Source organism: Pteropus vampyrus, unplaced genomic scaffold, assembly GCF_000151845.1.
Source record: "Pteropus vampyrus isolate Shadow unplaced genomic scaffold, Pvam_2.0 Scaffold25, whole genome shotgun sequence".
Classification (NCBI taxonomy): domain Eukaryota; kingdom Metazoa; phylum Chordata; class Mammalia; order Chiroptera; family Pteropodidae; genus Pteropus; species Pteropus vampyrus.
The window spans coordinates 3,073,430-3,095,872 of record NW_011888806.1 but is presented as its reverse complement, the minus strand read 5'-3'; the positions used below and the strand labels follow the sequence as shown (position 1 = coordinate 3,095,872).

At 34.9% G+C, this 22,443-nt stretch overlaps 1 protein-coding gene across 15 annotated transcripts in view; it reads left to right on the top strand.

Moving 5' to 3' along the window:
* BMPR1B (bone morphogenetic protein receptor type 1B) overlaps window positions 1–22,443 on the top strand; it is a 356,154-nt gene that overhangs the window by 321,619 nt on the left and 12,092 nt on the right. For all 15 annotated transcript variants that reach the window (XM_011356271.2, XM_011356268.2, XM_011356262.2 and 12 more), the window contains 4 exons: window positions 5,415–5,511; window positions 6,575–6,713; window positions 13,069–13,261; window positions 14,064–14,361. In XM_011356271.2, coding sequence (XP_011354573.1) covers window positions 5,415–5,511; window positions 6,575–6,713; window positions 13,069–13,261; window positions 14,064–14,361 — 727 coding nt within the window. The remainder of the gene's footprint in view (window positions 1–5,414; window positions 5,512–6,574; window positions 6,714–13,068; window positions 13,262–14,063; window positions 14,362–22,443) is intronic.

The following is a 22,443-nucleotide window of genomic DNA, read 5'->3' as shown; positions in this document are numbered from 1 at the left end:
CTGGAAATCCCAGTAATACTGCAGCTGGTGGGAAGAGTAGGAAGAGATGTCTGTTTTGATGGAGAGGCTGAAAGGAAGAAGTCATGGTGCCTGGTTTCTGGTCTCTGCCTGCAAAATTAGTGATGAAGGGACAGCAGGATGCTGGGAGGGATGATGTATGCCCAGTCTCAGCATCAAATGGTTTGACAAAGATACTGTGAGTAAAATGTCCTTTTGAAATGGCATGTAGGCCAGAGAATTTGATAAGGTTTCCTCCCTCCCCCTCTTCCAAATTACTTATTATACTCATTTATTTTTATTTAATATTTTTTAAACTTAAAGTAATGGAAGACTTGGGTTAAAGTAAAATGAACAGAAGCCCTTGCTTTATTAAATGGAATACTCTAATTTACTTTTACAAAATAAAAGTTTATTTAATTTTTGAAATAAGCATAAGTTTGTATTTAAATCTGGGGATTAATCATATATATTACATATATACTTCACAGAAAATATATCAGAAATAATATTCTGTTTTGAAATACAATAATTTCACTGTAGTTTAAGGGAAATTATAGTACAAGATTTCCAAAGTTAATCTTTCTCAATTAAAAATATATTCTGAGCAGTTTATAGATTTGTTTTAAAATACTATTGCTTAGCATAGATACTGCCAGTTATAAATTAAACTATATTGGTAACAGGTATTTAAACACTAAACATCTCCCTGATTCTCCACAACACAGATAGATCAAATATAGGATAGTGTCCAGAATGCAAAGATGAGTGCCACAGTTTGCTTTCTGATACCTATATTGTACCATGGCCACATAAACCAATCCATGAATTTGAGCTAAATTCCTTGTCAAGGAGTTAATTTTGTAGTTGGGACAGATGAAAGGAATTTAGAAATAATCTGTTTATTTCTCCTCAAACACAATAATCTGGATATGAAAATTCTGTCTTCCTTTGTTACAAGGAAATCGCTTATTCAATTTCCTATTAAATTTTTTATTGCAGTTGTGAACCTTCGTCTAGCCTTCTGAAAACAGCCCTGTCATTTTAAGCCATTATCAACCACCTAATTATCAAAGAGGAGACAGGTAGTGACAGAATGCTGTTTTGTTAAAAAACCACTGGTGACTCTTACTTGCCTCTCAGGGTGAGCCAGATTTCCCTGGGGAGTTCTCTGTTCTACTTCCCTGAGCAGCTGGAGTGACAGTGCAGGTGGAAGTCTGCTGCCCTAGAGAGAACTCCAGGCCTTGTTCTTTCCCTGATAGGTATCTGGAAGTATTGACTTTCAGAGACTCTGGAGGTGACTTGAATGTTTATATTGTTAATGCTCTGAGCACAGGTAATGGCAGATTAAAACATGACCAGCATGACCAACAGAAACAAAAGTTTTATTGATAAGGATCTCTTATTCATGACAAAAGACAAGGAGGCAGAAATGAGGCTTCAGGGGATAAAGTCACTGGGGCAAAGAAAAAGAAAATGGGAGAGTAATACTAGCCTTAAAAATGTGTTTGATGGTAAGGAAAGAATCCCTTAGATCCTTTCTGGTCTCATTGCTCTCCTAAATCAGAAATATAAGATGAGTATTAATAAATATAGTGTGCTTACAGTTCAGAGTGTATTCTGTATTTATATGGAAAAGTGAAAGGCAGTGAGGCTGAGAGTTAGTAAAATTATATCACTTGAATAAAAAAAGTAGTTCGTATTCATATACTGATAGTATGTTGTGCTTATGTAGTTAGTTCCTCTAGTTTTTAGTATCAATTGTGCTCTTTGGTTTTCCACTAATTCGTTGTTTTTTTTTTTTTGCTTTTGTTAGCCTTAAAATTGGAACTACATTTTAATCTAAGTTTCCAGAAATAGTATTTGTAGGTATATGTGCCATGGTATTTGTACACCTGCATAGGTAAACATTGTGAATAGCGTTCTTACTGGCAGAGGTATTTGCTCACCTTAGGTTTATTGTTAACTTCACCTATAACCTAAGGGAGGAAGGGAAATTTACTAAGATGTTTCATTGTGTAAAATCTTAGCCCACTTAATTTTAAGATACTACAAATTATTTTCAAGATTTCCTGAGCAACTTTTCATACAATACATATGCTAATTAGATATTAATTCCTGTTGGTGTTAAAGCCTGAATGGCTTTTTGATATGTCCTATAGTCGGGGTCAATTTCCTGAACTCCTTTTTTTCTGGGCCATTGGCAATATTTTTGAATTTGTTAACATATTATATTTAGTGATCTATCTTTAGTTTATATTTAATGGTCTCTTATTTAGTCTTTTCAGATGCAGACTACTTCCAATAATATTTGGCAAGTAGTGTAGATCGTAAATAATTGTTAAACATATATTTAGACTGATGAGTGAATCGTAACATTAACCATCACAATATTTGGACAAGAAATTAGTATAAAGAACTACAGATTTTAGTTCATTATAAATAATCTAAACTTTTTCTGAAATATTTCAAATAAGATTAATTTTCAATTTATATGTTCATATTAATTTCCTGATTTTGATTATTATATTACCATTTGGTAAGACAATGTCCTTATTCTTAGAAAAGGCACTCGAAAGCGTTTATGGGTAGGGACATTATCTCTATAACTTAAGGTGATCCACAAATTGTATATACACACAAATAAATAAGCAAAAATGTGAATATATATCCAGTCATGCATCATTTAATAATTGAGATACATTCTGAGAAATGAGTCATTAAGAGATTTCCTTGTGCGAGCATCACAGAGTGCACTTACACAAACTTAGATACTATCGCTTACTGCACACCTAGGCTATGCGGCATAGCCTATATCTCCTAGGTTACAAGCCTGTCCAGCATGTTAGTGTACTGAATACTGTAGGCAGTTGTAATGCATTGCGCTATATCTGTAGGATGGCTACAGTGACACTAGGCGATAGGTATTTTTCAGCTTCATTCTAATTTTATGGGACTACTGTCATGTATACAGTCATCATTGACTGAAACATCATTATACAGGACACGACTCTATATATACATGTTTATATGTAGAGAGAGAATCATGCACATACTGAGAGAACAAGAGAATTATAAAGCAAATATGACAAAATTTTTTAAATGAGAAATCTCTGTTAAGGTCATATTGGAGTTCTTTATACTCACAGGTTCCCTGTAAGACTCAAATTATTTCAAAATAATTAAAACGTATTTTCATGTCGATGGTGAAATAGAAACCGTATAACCTTTTTAAAGGATATTTTGACAATATATATAAAAAGCCTTAAAACATATATCTTTTGAACTAATAATTCTTCTAGGAGTCTAGATTAAGGAAATAATCATTGACATGTATAATGATGTATGCGTAAAGTATTCATCACAGAATTTTGTGTGTTACCAGCAAAGATGTGTTATAACAAAATCTTTGTAGTCCCCTAAATATATGTCATCAGGAGATTGACTTTCTGACTGTGTCTGTATATATGCTCTGTAGTCTTTAAAACACATGTTACAGAAAAATTTTTGGTTTTGGAAATGTTCACAATATTAAAAATAAAAACAAACTACTTATAAAACAGTTATAATGATTTTTTCCCTTTACTGTGGTAAAATACACATAACATAAAATCTACCATTTGAACTATTTTAAGTGTACATTTTAGTTCAGTGTATTAAATTACATTCATAATGTTGTGAACCATCACCATCATTAATCTTCAGAACTCTTTTCATCTTGTAAAATTGAAACTCTGTACCCATTAAGCAATAACTTCTCCATTTCCCCCTCCCTCAGCCCCTGACAGCCACCATTTTACTTTTTGTCTTTATGATTTTGACTACTCTAAGTATCTCATATGAGTGGAATCATACTGTATTTCCCTTTTTGTGACTGGCTTATTTCACTAGCATAATGTTCTCAAGATTCATCCATACTATAACATACATCACAATTTATTTTTTTTAAGGCCGAATTATATTCTATGTATATATATACCAGTTTTGCTTATTCGTTTATCTTTCAGTGGACACTTGGATTTCTTCTATGTTTTAGCTATTATGAATAATGCTGCTATGGACATGGGAGTATATAATGGCTTTTTGTGAAATATTTTGCTCATGAACTTTTTTGTTTATTAAAATGATATTGCAAAGGCATAGGATAAAATGTTAGTAGTAATTTTCCTAAGTAGTGAGGTAGTGGTGATTATATTTATTTTAGTTTAGTTAGTTGGTGCTTTTCCATTTTCTTCATGAACATATAATACTTTTGACTGATTAAAAAAAAAAAAAGTTACATTGGGTGGAATAAGATCCACACCCAAAGTGTTCAGGTAGCTATACAGTTAAAGGTACACAGCACAGTTGGAAAACTTCTTCGTAGTAACTACAGTCATAAATTACAATAATACCATTTAAAATTTCATAACAGCAATCATATGCTCAATGGTCTATGGTGCCCTTAATAAGAGTGATGCTAATGCCATTTCTATATGAGTGCACTTGGTTTTAGGTCAGCTTTCTCAAAATATGTTCCAAAGACTGCCAGCATATAGTTCACCTCTGATGATTATTTTATAAAAAAGTACTTTGAGTAAAAATCTCTGTGGTCGAAGTCAGTAATATGCATTTGTGTAAAGCTCTCCAAGTCATTCTTATTTATATGAAGTTCGATAAATCATGTCATAAGTAAATCTGATTTTTTTAAGAACTGGAGTTAGAACAACATGAATAATATTTAATAATTTTTTCTGTAAAAAATCACACAGTATTCTTTTAGTAGAACATACCCATTCCTTTAAAATAAAATGCTATTTATGAAGAATTTAGCTATGTATTTTTGAAGGGCATTTTTGCTTAAAGTGATATACAACTACATATTCTATATTTGGCAACATTTGAGGAATCATATTCCTTTGTATCCATCATAAGATGACTTTGTGTTTTATGTACAATAAATACAGATGAGTTTTTTCCAAATTCATGATACAGAGTGCTCCAGAAACCTCATGAGAAAAGCCTGCACTTCTATCAGCCAGATCTGAAAGATGATGTACCTGCTTATATTTTAGGGGCATTGATCCATTTACTACATTTGTTTATATTCTGTGCTTTTATCTCATGTCAAGCGTATTCCTTCCAGACAGGAAGAAATGCATGCTCTTGAACTGAGTGCATAGATGAATGATAATTCATGCTAGTCAACATTATTTAATTTGGAGTATATACATACGTACATATGTGTGTGTGTGTGTGTGTGTGTGTGTGTGTGTGTGTGTGCGTGTGTGTATTTTTTTCTTATCAATTAGATTAAAAGAATCTCTCACATCTTGTATGTGGAGCTTAGAAGCACTTTTAGGAAAGAGTTGTTTCTTAATTTTTAAGTGAAAGTGTTCTCTGTGTTATGGTTCTCTTTACTTTCTTTTTAATTTCAGATTTTGTTGATGGATCTATACACCACAAAGCCTTACTTATATCTGTGACTGTCTGTAGTTTGCTCTTGGTCCTTATCATTTTATTCTGTTACTTCAGGTAAGTTTCCAACATGTAGATGTAGAATTTTGAGTCTATAATACCTTTCTCATACTGCTATTCTATCTGTTGACATTTTTTTTCACCACGGCTTTCTTTGACCTAATTAGTTCTTAGATTTCACTGAAAATATCAGTTATTATTGATAAATATTTGTTCTAATGAAGCTATTAATAGATGACTATCTCATTTCTGCTTCAGACATCAAAACCACCCAATTTCACCCCTAGTGAAATTAGAGTTGTTAGGGAATTAAGGAACTAGTTGCTGTTGAGTTTGATTTCAAGCAGAGAAAAGAGCATGTTAAACACAGAATCACTCTAATAATTCCTTATTTCCTGAGCTAACAATTTCCCCCTTAGTATTGAAAGATTTTAAAGATAATTTATAAATTAATTATTACAATAAATTCAGTTACTATATTAAAGTTAAGTATGGTGGTTGCAAATTATTTTGTCACTAAGAACTTATTTTGTAGTTTGTGAAATATCAAAGACCTTTAAATTCATATCACTTGCCTTTTGTAATTGCTCATTTATGATACTATTCTGCAAATGAGAGTTGATTCAAATTTATTTCTAATTGGAGATATAATTATTGACAAAAGTTTTTAAAATTTAAATTTATTTCACTTATCTATATTATTGCTCTCTATATTACCTTGGATGAGAGAGTTCACTGTAATGTTTTTTGTAAATCAGAAATTTGCATCTATAATTAGACCTTAAAGGGAAAAATTTTAGGGAATGAAAATTGGAGCTACATAGAAACATTAACAGAATGTAACTGACTGGAACATAGTCAACTGAAAAGAATAGAGAAGAAAAATTGTAAATGGTTGAGACTGAGTAAAAACATGTAATTTACTGTAAAAATAAGTCAGGAAAATAATTATGATTTGTTTTTTGGAAATAACTGAGGGTAATAAAAACTGAGCATTTAATCTTGTATTTATGTGCTAAAATAAAAATAAAACCTGCCATAATTAATGTTTTATCTGCAGTGTTTTGTCTATATCATTGCAATCCAGTGTCTAAAATGATCTTCCTTTATGCATCTTTAGGTATAAAAGACAAGAAACCAGACCTCGGTACAGCATTGGATTAGAACAGGATGAAACTTACATCCCTCCTGGAGAATCCCTGAGAGACTTAATTGAGCAGTCTCAAAGCTCAGGAAGTGGATCAGGCCTCCCTCTGCTGGTATGAGGAGAACATACCTTGAATTTAAAGGAAATGTCTTCTGAGAGGAAATGTCAGTAAATACAGGGTTTCATTTTACTGAAACAGATAGGGCAGGACAAAGAGAACGTTCTGTACAATCACTTAGATCTCAGATCTCAGATGCTGGGATTCCTGATAACATTTTGACATATTGAGAGTAAGGTGATTGTTTTTTAATGTCAGTGTATGGTTACAATCCAGACCCTCAGACATTCTGATTAAGAGCATATTAGAAAACAATAAACTGGGGCCTTCTTCCCTCTGTTTTCAGTAAGGATAGCATTACTGTACCTTGGCCTGGCTTTTGAAGGCAAAAGTATTACAACCAACTGGGATCTGAGTACTTTTACAAGGGAATAAGGCTGCATTTCAGCTAGAGGGTTTCTGTTTCAGGGTGAAGTCCTGGCTTTTCCATTCAGGAGAGGTTTAATTTTCTGATGGTCAACACTGCCAACCATGAAGAAAATATATACCGAATCCAAGGCACTTGCTTTAATGAGAAAAACATTTGGTTCCCTTATGGACCATGCAGAAAGATTGTTGGGACTCAGGATGGAAATAACAATTTTAATGAGAAATATTTTCCTTTAAAAAACTCTTAAGGTTGATTTTCCTAATCTTTATTGTCTGGTTCTAACTTTGGAAAACTTGTTTACTGTATTCTTTTGGTGACCTTTTATTTAGTACTAAAAGTAACTTTTATAAAATCTCAACCCAAGAATTTATTTTATAACATTTTTTTGGACATACGAAAAGCTATATATATTTAATATATACAACTGGAAGAGTTTGGAGATGAGTATGCATCTCTGAATACATCACCACGATCTATGCCGTAAACATTTCCATCACCTCCAAAAGTTTATTCCGGCCCTACTTATTTATTTGTTTGTTTCTTTGTTATTTTATGATAACACAAAATAAGATTTACTCTCTTAGCAAATTTTAGAGTATAATACACCATTGATAACTGTAGGCATTACAGAGCTACAGGACTTATTCACCTTGTATAACTGAAACTCTGTAGTCTTTGATTAATTCCTCCCCAGGAGGTAATAGACCAGACAGAAAACCATTTGTGAAGTAGTCATAATGACCAAACAGATGCTACTTGGATGTAAATTTTTCTTATGTAGAAGTTATTATTATCAAATACAGATATTTGATAATAAGCTATTTGATTTTTTTATTCTTAGAATTTAATTAATATATAGCAAATTTTCAAATTTAAAAGTCTTATATTTTTTTAAAAGAAGAGTACAAATGTTAAAATCCCCTTTAATATTAATGAATCATACTCATGCTCTTGGAATTGAAAACTACTTGTTTTCTCTATCTAACCCATCTTTCTCATTACTGTAGAGTTCTCTCTCTAAAACCTTTGACCTTACTATGTTACTTTCCTGGACAAAATGTTCTACTATCCAATAGCCTTTTTGGGTCTTCTTTTTTAGCTTGGTCTGCATGGCATACCTCTTCTCCCACCTCTCTTCCACCTGCTTCCTGAGCTCTAGTATCAGCCTTGAGTAATGGTTTCTCAAATACAGTAAGTCCTCACTTAACATTGTTGATTGGTTCTATGACTTTAAGTGAAACGACTGATAACAAAACCAATTTTACTAAAGGCTAATTAACATAAACAATTAAGTTTCGATGGCATCTCAAGGTTATAATGAAACAACATTGAATGAAGCGTTATTCTATTTGAGGACCTGCTGTATATAACATGTGTTTTTAAAGTCCATGTCTTTGCAAATGTAGTATATTTATGGAGAGTTCCTCAGACTTATGGCTCATGATCTACCTCATGTTTTATCTCTGTGACAACTTACCTCAGACCGAGCCAGTCTATTCTCTTCTGTCATAACATTTTGCTTATAGTATCAATACAGCAGTTTAAAATACTCTTATAATTGATGTTAGTGTGTCTATGTCTTTAAGAGGACTCTCATTCTTTAAGGATGGAGAATACATTTTGTTTACTTTGTATCCCCCCTGTTGATTAAAGGGGCTGTTTAATACTTTGTTTTAAAAGCTTTCAACTCCAATTTTTAATATCTATGAAAATACTATCTTATTTCTATACTGTAGGTACCAAAAAATAGAATTTGGCTTACATTAAAAAAAAAAATGGTTAAGAGAAGCCAGATTGTCAGGGTTCTGATTCTGACCAGACACCAGCCTTCACAAATACAATCTCATTTAAGCTTCATGGCACCCCTGGGTGGTTGTTCTAGAATATATCCCTGTATTACGCATTAGGGACATAGGCTCAGATAGGTCAACCAGCTAGTATGTGGAGAAGGCAGGATTCAAACCCAGATGATTTGCCTCTAGAATTTGTACTCTTCATGTTTGTGAGATGTGAACCAAATGTTAATTAAATAAAACAAGGGGAATGCATTAGATAGGGGCAAGATGGGAAGGAGGATCCATAAAACCCAGTTTGGTGAAGGAAAAATCTCAAGATCTTAAGATCTTATTGTAAGATAATACAAAGTATGCAATACATTATTATGCAAGTATCTTACCTTAATACTAATTTATTATTTATTTCAGTAACATAATATTTGTTAAATGTCTTTATATTATAAGTCCTTTAAGGAAGGAATATCACAGAGTGGTTGCAAGTATTAAGTTAGTGTTGGTGTCTCCCCGCCATTTAATGTAGTGCCTCCCATATTATTTAATATGTGGTATATATTCAATAAATATTAACACATTATCATTTTTTATGTATACCCTATTTATCTGACCTTGTAAGTGAAAAAAAGGGTAAATTCTCTTACTGAACATTAAGCCTCTGAAGTGAAGAATCTTCTGTGAAAAATCTTTTGAATATGTGCTATTAACTCAGCCTTATTAAGCAAAATATTTTAAACTGTATATTTGTGTGTAGGTGTGTGTGTGTTGCTAATTCAGGGACATATTAGAGAGTACAGAGCATTATTTACAGCTATAATTTTTCAGTGTCTATACATGTACATGGACTTAAACATTAGACACTATCAGACATCACCAGATAAATGACATTTCTGAAATAATGGTAACTCCTTATAAATCCATATATCCTCAGTTGTACTCATTTTACATGAAATAATTCTTCTCTTTTTGGAATCACAATTATAGCGATTGTATCTTGCAGGCATTTGATTTATATAATCAAGCTTTCAAAATCCATATCTAAGAATGTAATATAGAATGAAAGTTTAGGTAAAGACTAGAAACATTAGTAAATCAAAACTCAAATAAACCACATAGTTTAAATTTTTTTCTAATTATTTTTTAGGTCCTTAGATGTTCTAATACATCTCAAAATATATTTGAAATTTTTGAATATAGTTCAGTGACACTTTTTATCCTTGAGATGTTTTTCTTATTCTTTCAAGCATGCCAATTTCATCAATATTTTTATTAAATTATAAGATATGTTAGCATTAGAAAAGGATGCCAAACTGTTTATGTTAGGAAATGTTCCAAAGATTTATATAAGCAATATTTTGTAACATCTGTAAATTAAATGTAATATTTCTTTTATAAATGTAGAAAGTTTCCTCTCAAGTCAATAATTTACTTGTGGATTTGGCTCTTAACTGCTTAGTGCGCTTGATGCTTCTGTTCCTCATTTGGGAATGGAAATATGCCGGAAACATACTCCTGAGGAGCATGTTCGACTTTTGAAGGAGGAAAGCTGCTCGACACTCATACTTAGTTCTTATTTCCTTCAGGCTGAGTGGCTTAATGGCATGTCAGCAATGCTTTTATTTTTCAATCCTGCTTTTAGAAAAATTTTTAAAAGACTTTATTTTTCCCTAAAATAGCTTTTAATCTGCTACATTAGTGCTGTTAATGGTTATGGCAATGGATAGCATTATCCCTTGAATCATTCATTGTGCAAAAACAGAACCAATCCTAGTTGGTGGACATCTGTGATAGGCAGAATAACGCCTCCTCCCCAAAAATGTTCATGTCTTAATCTGTAGAATCTGTTATTTTACATGGCAAAGGGGAATTAAGGACGCTAATTAGCTGATCTTGTGTGGACTCAATGTAATCCCATGGTCCTTAAAAGTGCAAAAACAAAAAGAAACACTAAGTTTACTTGATGCAAAGCATGTTTCTGCAGAGTTTATTGCAGTTTTCTGATCGTATTTTATGAGTTCTGTGCTAGGTTCTTTCTACATGTCTCCTAAATTATGTCAATTGTCACTGATACTTGGCCCTTTCAGTTGTGGAGTTCTTAAAATATTTTATTGTAAAGTCGGACAGAAAAAGTTGAAAACCACGCAATATCACTTATATGTGGGATATAAACCTAAAAGCAACAAACAAACAGGACAAACAAACAGAGATTCATGGACATGGACAATAGACTAGTGGTTACCAGAGGGGAGGGGGGAGGTAGATGGGGTAAAAGAGGTCAATTATGTGGTGACTTTTTCATAATTATAGTAAAATTTTTAAAAATAGTAGCTATTGTTACAAAAACATTTTATTATAAGTGAAGTTGGGATAAAGATTAGGTATAAAGAGACATTTAACCTCTCTGCAACGTAACTTTCATAATTTCTTTTTCTTTGTCTCTACTGCACTCTATAATTCTTCAGAGCTCTCTCATGGTTTAGTTGAACTTTCTCTCCATTTCTAATCTGTTGTTTTACCTGTTCATTTTACATTTTTGATTCTGACATTAACTATTCCACTTCAGAGTATAATTTTCATTAATTTCTTGCTGCTTGCTTATTTTTCATTCCATCTTCTATTTCTTTACATATTTCATATATTGTTCCATAGCATTCTATATCTGAAAATTCCAATATCTGTAGTCTGAAGGGGTTAAATATATTTGGGTTTCTCTTGACTCTCACTTATAGTGGCTGTTTTCTTTAGTCTTAAGGAATTTATTCTGTGGGATCTTTTCTTTCTTCCCTTTCTTCTCTTCCTCCCTCCCCTCTCTCTCTCTCCACCTTAGGGATTTCCTTTATTCTCTTTGTTGACATAAGTATGTCCAAACTTGTAGAGAATTGTTATAAAAATTTATCTGAGCTAAAGAGAGGATATAACTGGAAGGAAGATCTCAACAGACTGAGAAAAGTGCTTCTCAGAGTGGCAACTTACAGCTGCTTTTATGCATTTGGACTTAAGGAGGGAAAGTGCATGAAGATGAGAGAAAGCAAGGCTGGATTGGATTACAGGATAGTTACTAAGATGGTATGCTCTCCTGCTGGTGGTTTAGCTTCTGAGGGGTCTGAAAAGAGGCATTTCAAAGGTGTGTTAACCTAGATGCACAGAAAGAATCCTTAATGTAAAGATTAATCTTTTACTAAAGAAGTTATACACCTGGGGTGTGACTACTCCATGACCTGCCCAGTTAGGAATTTATGATCAGATCACTCTGTGAGGTTACTTTCCTTAGAACCCCCTTTTTTGGTCCATACTTGTGAGAACAAAAATGTATTATAGTTTTTTATTTCTTTTTGATTTACCCATGATTAACAGGTGTGGTGGCAAGAGTTCTTTCAAAGTACTTAGTATCTTACCATAGTGGTAGAATGATTCCCTTCTGCAAATGATTCCCTTAAGAAAGGATTTTGCTGAATGCCCCGGGTACTACCATCGTAGGACAAATTTAGTACCATTCAGTGGTCCCAGCTTAAGGCCGAAGCCCTAAGTTAGGATTCTCTACTTTTAAAGGGATTAAAGTTTAGATTCTAGATGCCAGAGCTGGTATTATTCTTAGCCTAGACAGCAACCTGGCTTTTGTATATGCTAACGATTATTGTTCCCTGCTCTGATCTCAACTCTGTTCTCCCTCTTTTCCTTCCTCTTTTCTTCCTTCCTTTCCTCTTTCCCTCCTTCCCTCTCTCTCCCTTACTTTCTTCCCTCCCTTCCTGTAGATTTGCTTTATTTATTTATGTACCCAACAATGCATTACAATTTTGTTTTGTTGTATTTTATCCAGGTGTATAGAGGCATGAGTCTTTTCAGAGTATCTGATATCACACTGTAGTGGTGGACGTGAAAAGTATTCTTTTCTACCAACGACTGTGAACCCATTTAGATTTTTTTTCTTTATAAAAATAATAAAACGAAATATTTAATAACTTGGAAGCAATATTTCAAACATTCAGAATCCACAATCGATTTCAAATCTCAAATCTTAAAAGAGGACAGCATAAATTCGTAAATAAATACAAATAACTTCTCTATGTAAAGAAAAACTACTGGCTAATTTTATTTTATATGCAGTAATTGTTTCTTCTCTGGAGAAAAAAAGGTTAAACAAATCTGTAGTGCTGCGAATATACTAACAGTGTGTTTTGGGATTTAACAGGTCCAAAGGACTATAGCTAAGCAGATTCAGATGGTGAAACAGATTGGAAAAGGTCGCTATGGGGAAGTTTGGATGGGAAAGTGGCGTGGCGAAAAGGTAGCTGTGAAAGTGTTCTTCACCACAGAGGAAGCCAGCTGGTTCCGAGAAACAGAAATATATCAGACAGTGTTGATGAGGCATGAAAACATTTTGGGTGAGTCTGTATAGCAATGTTCAAGGTTTCCTAGCTTTTCTCTATTTTTCTGTTAACATCTGCCTATTAACTCATCTGTCTAGACCTATTATGAAATATATAGACATTTTCTTCTTGGCGTGAGCCCAAGAATGTCATAAGCTTCTAATGGGAGACCTCACAGGAGGAATGACTAAGGTACTTCTATGAATGAATGTTGGGCTGGAAATGGAACACTCTAATATTTTTTTCTTGAGGGACAGGAAATGCAAATGTGATTCCAGCATTTCTTAAGGTTTCTTAGAGATTTGAAGGAGCACATTTTTGTTTAATTGTTGTCAAAAGTTATAAGAATTTTATTTGCAGGGTTTATTTATATCCAGAATTTATATGGATAATCAATTTCCTTTTTATTTTCTCCAGTTAGAAATGACCTAGCTAGATCATTCAAGTGTCAAGAGTGTAAGCTAATCTGAAGTGTATACTTTAACTATAGTTCCTGTTTTGTAAACAGTATCTTATATGTAACTATAATACCATGAGTTATTTACTGTTAACTTAAAATTAATTTAAATATAAACAACTGACTAGAAAGAGATCATGTTTTCAATACAAACTCTTAACATTTTCTCTACTTCCACTGTTTTGATAGCTTCTGATAGGTATTAGTAATTTCATACTGACATAGACATAATCAGAAAACTGAATGAAATGCTAAACAAAAGACACCTGTGATGGAAAATGAGAGAGGATATGAATTATTCCTGATAATATTCAGAAAACACTTAGCTCCAAACCTTTTTGTCTTTTTTTTTTCTTTTAGGGTTCATTGCAGCAGATATCAAAGGGACAGGGTCCTGGACACAGTTGTACCTAATCACAGACTATCATGAAAATGGTTCCCTCTATGATTATCTGAAGTCCACCACCTTAGATACTAAATCAATGCTGAAGTTAGCCTATTCTTCTGTCAGTGGCTTATGTCATTTACACACTGAAATTTTTAGTACTCAAGGCAAACCAGCAATTGCCCATCGAGATCTGAAAAGTAAGAACATCCTGGTGAAGAAAAATGGAACTTGCTGTATAGCTGACCTGGGCCTGGCTGTTAAATTTATTAGGTTAGTATCAAGATGAACAAGTACACTTTTTATGATTCTTTTCTATGACTTTTTATAGATTACACATTTTGTAGTTCAGTGCTTCAAAGATATTTAGTAGAAGAAGGATTTTATTTATTTTGACCTTTCTTGGGAGTGGAAAAAGAAGAAATATTTTATTTGCAATACAGAGTGTTTCAGTCAGTCCTGTGGTTTCTGTGCTTATCAGTGTCCTGGCTTCAAGATAGAGTTGAGTCATTAGGATCCTAGCTGTCACGACGCTGTTTAGAAAAGAGGTAGCTAATATCTGGGATTATGTGGTAGAATTCTGAATAACATATATAAGTAGGAAAAGGTTTTAGGGAAGATCTACAGATTACGTAGTGATAAAGGCAGTGTTTTTATATGATAGAAGAAAGATAACTTGCCTAGATGTTCTGTGAGAAATGTTAGAAACTAATAAACAAAACACAGCCAGTGTGCAGCACTGTTATACTGTAACATAAACAGTGATTATAATACCTGGACACATAAATCAGTACATGTTATAAAGCAGTGGTTTTCGGACCCCTGGAGGTTCTTTGGAATGACGTCAGTAGCTTCCATTGAATGGAGAGGAGGAACGCCCAATAGTTGGAATATTATTTTGCTTACCTGCACTCTCCTTAGAGCAGCCGCTTTTATCTTACAGATGATTTAATTAGGAAAAAATGATTCTTCTGCTTTCAAAACCAACCAAACAAAATGGGTTTGTAAACCACTGGCATAGAGGGGAATCATATAACCTTTTAAAAAACTCATCTTAGGCTTAGCTTTTATTAAATTTTTGGACCCTCTCGTGGATTTTTTTCGAAAGATGACTCTGTAGGATATGGAACAGGGAACAAGGGAAAGTCATGGAAATGATGAAAAGCTTGGAAAATAAAATTCATGAGGAAGGACTAGTAGATTTGTATTTTCACGCAGAAGGGAAGAAAGAGGTGTGATTTAAAAATAGGCCCCAAATACAAGAAGGTCCTCACCATTTAGAGGATGACAAATTGAAGTTCTTGATCTTTAAAAACAAAGCAGGAGGAAATGATTTGGACTGTAAATTTGTTTGAAATGCGAACCTCCTGCCCAGAAAGATTATTAAATCCTCAATCTCTTCTGAATTCTTTTTTTTAACTTACAACCATTTTCAAGTCTCTTTTACCAAATAATTTTTCCCATTTTGTTTCTCAAGTTACCACCCTCTCTCCTTTCCTTCCCATTTAATTTCTCAAGAGTTCTAAAGAGTAATCTGCTTTCACAATCTAGTAAATTCATAATATTGTATAATTTGATTTCTGCTCCTTTTTCTTCTGAACCTCCTTTATTGATCGTTTGTTACCACAAGGCTAATTGTCATTCCACTCTCCACAGTACCTAAGCCTTCCTTCCTTCTGCTTTCATGATGTGCCTTTCTATTCCAGGTTCACCTTCTTTCTCTTTAGAGGGTCTGCCTCTGTCTATTTAAATATTTTCCTACTGCTAGATTTCCTGCCATATCTGCTTTTCTTTCCTAGTTCCCAGTTTTGATCGATCCATTGTAAAGTGTGAGGTGCTCGACATTTCCTTTGTTTCCTAAGTTTTTGGTTTGCTCAACTGAATGAATTATGTCCCCATGATATTCCCACTTGAACTGGGCTGGTTTGAGTTCTCTCTATCATTTTTCTAGATTCTAAAGTAAAGCATTTTGTAATTACTTCCTCTTCATCTTTCCTATTTTTAATTTTTTTCTATATAATGCTGTTAGATTTATTTTCTCGAAGCATAGTTTTAGACATCAGAATAATTTCATGGTTTCCTATGGCTTTGGGTTAAAATGTAGTTTATATTCTGAACACTATACTTTGTCACACCTTCAAGTATTTTTAACATGCTTTTATCCTGACTTGAATACCCAACATCCCCTCTTCTATTTAGATAACTGCTACTAATCTGCACAGTTTCTTCCTCTGGAACAGCTACTATTCCTTTACAAGTCTGACTTTAAGTTAGTCTTCTTTAAAAATAAAGTTAGTTTTCTTATATTCTCCTGTGAGACCCTGTGCATACTATCATGACATTTTTCACACTGTTCCACAGTAATCATTGACTATTTATTCGTCATTTGCATTGGAGACTAAGCTTCATGAAGGCAGACACCATGTTTTTCTCAAGTTTGCATTCCTAGTGCCTTTCCTTGATGCCCATTATTTAGGTGTTGCTTCAAAATCTTGTATAATGGATAAATGAGTGATTACTTATGGACTGTGGGATGAAGAAAAAAAGCACATTTCTTAGCTGCAGAAATTCTACATGCTCTGAGTTAAATCCACCTTTCTAGCTTTATATCCCACAAACTCTCCAACTTGTATGCTTTCTTTTGCAAAACCGAAGTACTTGTGTTTTTTTCCATGTATATTCCATGTTTGCTACTGCCTTGCATTTGACTGCACAGTTTCTAGCTTGGAAGGCCCTTGCTTCTCCATGTACCTTAATTTAATCTCAGAGTTACCTTTAAGTCACTTTACTCATCCCCCAGCTAGAAATAATGACGTCATCTTTTTACTCCTGCAGTAATTCCCTGGTCCTTGCCTGCTGATATTATAATTATTTTAGTACATACATCATCTTTTTCACTAGTCATTGGGCATCTTGAGAGCAGGATCCATGCCAGATTAATTAATGTATTTCCCATTTGACATGACATAGTGAGTTATCCATTATAGGTATTCTAATGTTGTTTTGAATCAATAAATGTTGGCTGTATAAAAGTAATTGAGAACTCATCTTCTTTATGGACCTCAAAAGAAATAAGGAAAGTGGGTGTCTATAATATTTCTGAAACTTAGTTCTGATTAATGTAAGGGGAATGTACCAAAGGACCTTCTAAATTCCATGCAAACTCTGATTCTAGGAAGTAGAGGGGAATACTTTAAGGGATAATTCAGAGATTTATTTGGCATATAAAGACTAGTTCATCAAGAGAGGAAAGATCTGAGGATGCTGGCTCAAATGTGCAACTGCGGTGGCTGTGGGATGCACAAACCTTATATGGCTAAAGAGAAGCTGTAAAAACAATGACCGTTATCGGCCTCAGTTTCCTCTTCCATTAAATGGAGGTTGCATGTGATGTGATAATTTCGTATGTCCTTTTTACACCTTTATTTGCTATGTTTCAAAGGAACTATGCTCTTCTCAGTCTTTGAGCCCGCTTTTAAACCTTGCTTTATATGTTTCTTTGGCTTCCACTCTTTTCCTGACTTTCCTATTTTTGGGGTGTGTGTCTGTGCGTGTGCACACGCAGATATTTAGAATCTGTGTAGGGTCACAGCTAACCCAGTGTTGAGTTCTCATCCTTCATATGTGAACTTCCTATGAAAACTTAATCTTTACCCTGGTTTCTATGTGGTAAGTGTTCTCTCAGGCTTTTGAGTCATTTCTGGGAGGTTCCTAGGAAAGTTTAGAGCCACAGAGAGTGGGCTTGCTTTAGAGATTTCCTGCTCATATAATCTATATAAATCAATATAGATTTCCTCTATATTGATTTCTTCATACACTCACTTGAAAATGATGTAAGTGCTGATACATTGCCTGCTCTACAGAGATTTACTACAGTTGATGTCGTGGCAGACATTACCTTGCCTCCAGATCTCTCTTGTGGGGAGAAAACAATGACACGTGAAATCCCTTGAAGGAACTTAACAAAGCTTTTCATGTTTTACTCAGGAGGATCAAGCAACTTCTCTGGTCCTTCAGTGTCAGAATAATATATTTTCTCAGGGGGAAGATAAATCCTGGATTAGGGCCTCTGAGGTATTAAATTTGAAATAGAAAGCCTATAATGAAGACTGGGCTGTAACACAGATCTCCCAATTGGCGATTGTCAAATTGTCCAAGCGCAAAGGAGACAGAGTGGCCTAGCCCAGAGGGCACTAAATTTCCTCAGTCTTACTGATGTCACTCTTTTTAGCACTGTGTCTGGTTTGTATACTTAGTGGTTTTTGAAAAAAGTGACATGGCTAAATGACTTGCCAGAGTCACAGAACTAAGCTAATTAGTGGCTGAGTCAGCTCTCCCAGTCAAGATTTCTGCAGCCCTATCTGCCTTCTGTTGAGTTTTCAGTTCTGAAGTTCTGTTTCTAAGAAAGCTTGAGATTTCTCAGGATTTAATTATAGAAGTAATGAATCCTGTTGAAAAGTACAGCAGAAAACTTTCCTCTTTGGTTAACATGTGACTAGGCAGAGGTCAGTGCAGCACATCAGTTCCGTAGCTATTTATAAGATGTTCCAGTAAACACGAAGGGGTGTGCACAGCCTCTTCTCGAAGCTCGTGAGAATTGTTCATGTCATTTTCGTCTAAGAGGTGATTTAATAGCCTCCGTTATATGTCGTGTGTGGTTAATTTCAAGCACCGGTTGTAAACCACAAGCAAGCCAGTGTCCTCCCTCTCATGTCTTCTGCTCCCTGCACTTCTTTCACTGTTCTTTCAAGTTCAGGTCTTAGTTTTAAAAAGGTTTTAGCTTATTAAAGGTGTACAGTGTTTGCTTCTTTTCTTTCTCTATTATCTCTTTATCCCCTTTCTCCTTCTCTCCTCTTTCCTCTGTTTTGGGCATCAGCAACATCCAGCAGAAGACCCACACATGTGCCCAAAGGCTCAATGAGGTAGAGCCACAAGCTGGCTGTCAATGCCCCAGCTTTCATGAAAGTCTTCCTTCCGCTGACGGCCTAGTGGGAACGTGCACTGTGCTGAACCCAGCTGTGGCTTTTTCCTTTACGTAACACTTCTTGTAAGAATTCTGACTGTGGGTATATAATTAGGAAGCTTAATTATCATGACAAAATATTTGATATAAAACAAAGTTGAGACGGGTACTATATTTTTAAAATCCTCTTATTGCCTGCCATCAATATAAAAATCTTCATCCAGTGCATGATACCGAGGGTAGAAGGCGTGCCCTGCTCTGCTGAGTCCTGCCTGTGGGGTGCTCAGGTTCGGTCTCCAGCCTGTTCAGGTTCCTAGCTGGAGGCTCCACTTTCAGCCTCTCTGCATCAATGGGACTTATGTGATTTCCTCCCCTAGTTACTCTGAACCCCAAGGTGCACACACACCACTCAGCACCAGCGGGACACTGCAGGAAGCCCACCCGGTACAGGCAGTAAGGTGGTACACTGTCTGTAGACATGAACCCCCATTACAATGATCACCACGTGCCAAAATTCCAAACAACATTAGTGGTACCATGCCTCTCCCAGCAGGGTGCATTGCTTTCACCATCCCTTCCCTAGTAAGCCCCTCCCTGGAAACTGCAGAAGAGGAGAGAAACATCTTAGTTTTGTATTTTTTCCTCCCCTCAGTCTCTCTTTGCCTCACAGTATCAGTGTCGTTGTTTCTTTCCTCCTGCCTGAAGCAGTGACCTTGAGAACTCTCTCTCACCTTTGTGTCCTAGGTGAGAAGCGCCACTCAAAGTGTGCGTGCACTTAGGAAGCCTTTTGGTCATCAGTGTAGACTTCTTAGTCCACTGTGCTGGCATTTTCTATATCATACCGCTGTCTTCCAGGGGACTTTGGCCAGAAATACGAACTTGATGTTCATGCCTCTTTATGCAGCCCCAGCTGAGGGCACCTTGCATTTTAAAATTAAAATCAAATTAGACTTTGTCATCCTCATTCCTACCCAATGCAGTAGGGAGCTCAGTGTCATTCACAGTGAATATGAGAACCCCAAGGAGCTTCTTTTCCTCTTTGCCTTCAGCCTTAAACCTTTGATATTTGTGGTACCTTTTCCACTTGATGTAGCTGCTGGCTCTTCTTCCCCAAACATTTTCAGCTCGAGGTTGAAGACATGAATGGGATATATTGTAGGATAGTGCATAAAATTTAGTTAGAAAATTGATGCTACCAGAACATTTTTCCTGATTTTTTTCCTATAGAGGGTTAACATCTTGTCATGACCCTAGGCCAGAGGGGAGAACCCCTCTTCTCCCTTGCTGACTTATCCCTTACCCCTTACCTCCCAAGTTACCGTTCATTTCCTACTCAGTAAATTATATATTTTTATTTTTTTATTTACAACATATTTAATTATAATATATTTTAAACGTATAGAAAAGTGTAACATTTACAAACATTATCAATTTCCTTATTTTATCTGGTCTTTCTTTTTAAAAGAAGTATAATGTTGAAGATAGCCCTGCTGCAAGCTCCTCCCTGTTTTATTCCCCTGTATCCTTTGCAGAAGTAACCGGTATCTGGAAGTTGATATTGTCTTTCCTGAATATGATTTTGTCATTCGACTACATATGTACGTAGCCCCTGCAGTGACTATGTTTTGGGTTTGAAGTTCTTTTTTCCGACTCCGCCTCCTCTTATGCATATCCATTTTTTCCTGCCAACTTTATTTCTTATCCTACCCCACCCCTCCATGGAAAAGAAAGCCAGGGAGAGCCGAAGGCATCCTGACCTTTTCCGTTTCCTCCTTTCTTCTTGGCCCTTTTCTTCAGTTACTTCATCCTCTATCGTTACATCTCTATACCATCCGACTCTACTTCCATCTCTTCTTTTATTTTTGGTGCCCCAGTGTTCAGTCACTTTAATTTCTGTTTGTAGCCTTGAAGATTAACAACTCAGTTTTTCTCTGCTCTTATTTAGGACAGGTAAGATGATGTTTCTGAAAACCTGAGAGGGAAATGTGGTTTAATTACTTTCAAATATAGACACATTCCTGAGGGAAGAAGGGGCAGAGCTCTATGTCTTAGAGGATCTGATAATTTATAGTATCAGATACGAATTACTTATAATGGGCATGCTTATTGTTTAAATGCAGTGCTAAAGGCATTTGTTATTAGGTTACTAGTAATCTTTTACAAAATTAATTTGCTTAACAAAATTCTGTTTATTCTCCTAGATATCGATAATGTCTTATTTTATGAGCTGTACGAATAGAGATTTTTACATTTCTCTTTAAATTATCCAAAGTGGAGCTTACTGTAAACAGGCTTTTTTTCTTCTTTCATTTAAAGTATATTACTTAACTACCATGTGCAAGGCACAGTGTAAATGGAGATGGATCAGGGCCATACTCTTTAGGGACATACCAAATGGTTATGAGGGATGCTCAGGGCTGAAAAAAGCTTACAATCTGAGGTTCGAAGACAGATACGTAATCGGATACTACCAGATGAGGACGTTTATTCAGATACAGTGAGGGAAAACTCCTTGGGTGGGGAGAGCAAGGTGGAGGAGAGGTAGTAGTGCTGAGTATTCGTGACTTATGTTAAGGGGCTCTTTTTTGAGATTCAATGCACCAAACAACAACAACAACAACAACAACAAAAACTTGATTGTATTTTATTCAGTGTTTGAGAGAATGAGAGTTTAGGGATAAACTATATATAGTCTGGCCTTTATAAATCTTAAATTGATTCTATCATTAGGTAACAATTACCTTTCAGTTTTCCCATAGATGTTTCAATGTCACACATTCCATTAACTCTTCCTGACCCCCAAAATCCAGATGAAACATTAAGGAGCTAAGAGTAATAATGCAAAGGAAATGTCTAAAATCTTTGTCGACTGTGGTCAGAGTATATCTCTTATCTAACAGCACTCCTGTCAGGACCATGCTGAGCCTGTTCTTGGTTTCATTTCCCAGTACATATTCTGAAATATCATTTAGGCCCTTTACCAGCTTCTTGCTATCTGCAAACCCCCTACTTGGGGCCACCACTGTCTTTCTCTAATGATTCAAAATTATAAATTAAAATGTGCATGTAACACATTAATGAAATACCTACTGTGTGCACAGGAGAGGTGTTTTCAGTTGGTAGAAGAGGAGGAGAGAACTTTATCATTGAAGGTGGAGTGTTTGCAAAATCTGATATTTTTTCCAATTTATAATTAAGCCCCTTTTCAACTCACTTTCCTTCCTTACCATTTACAATTTTGGTACATAAATGACATTTTCCTGTTAAACCGTGTGGGTAAATATTAAGAATTCATGTTTTAACCTCTTTTCCTAGTCAGGAAAGAGTCCAGAACACTTAGACTTACATTTACTGATAGTAAGGAATACCAGTTGTTGAGCTTTTTTTTTTTT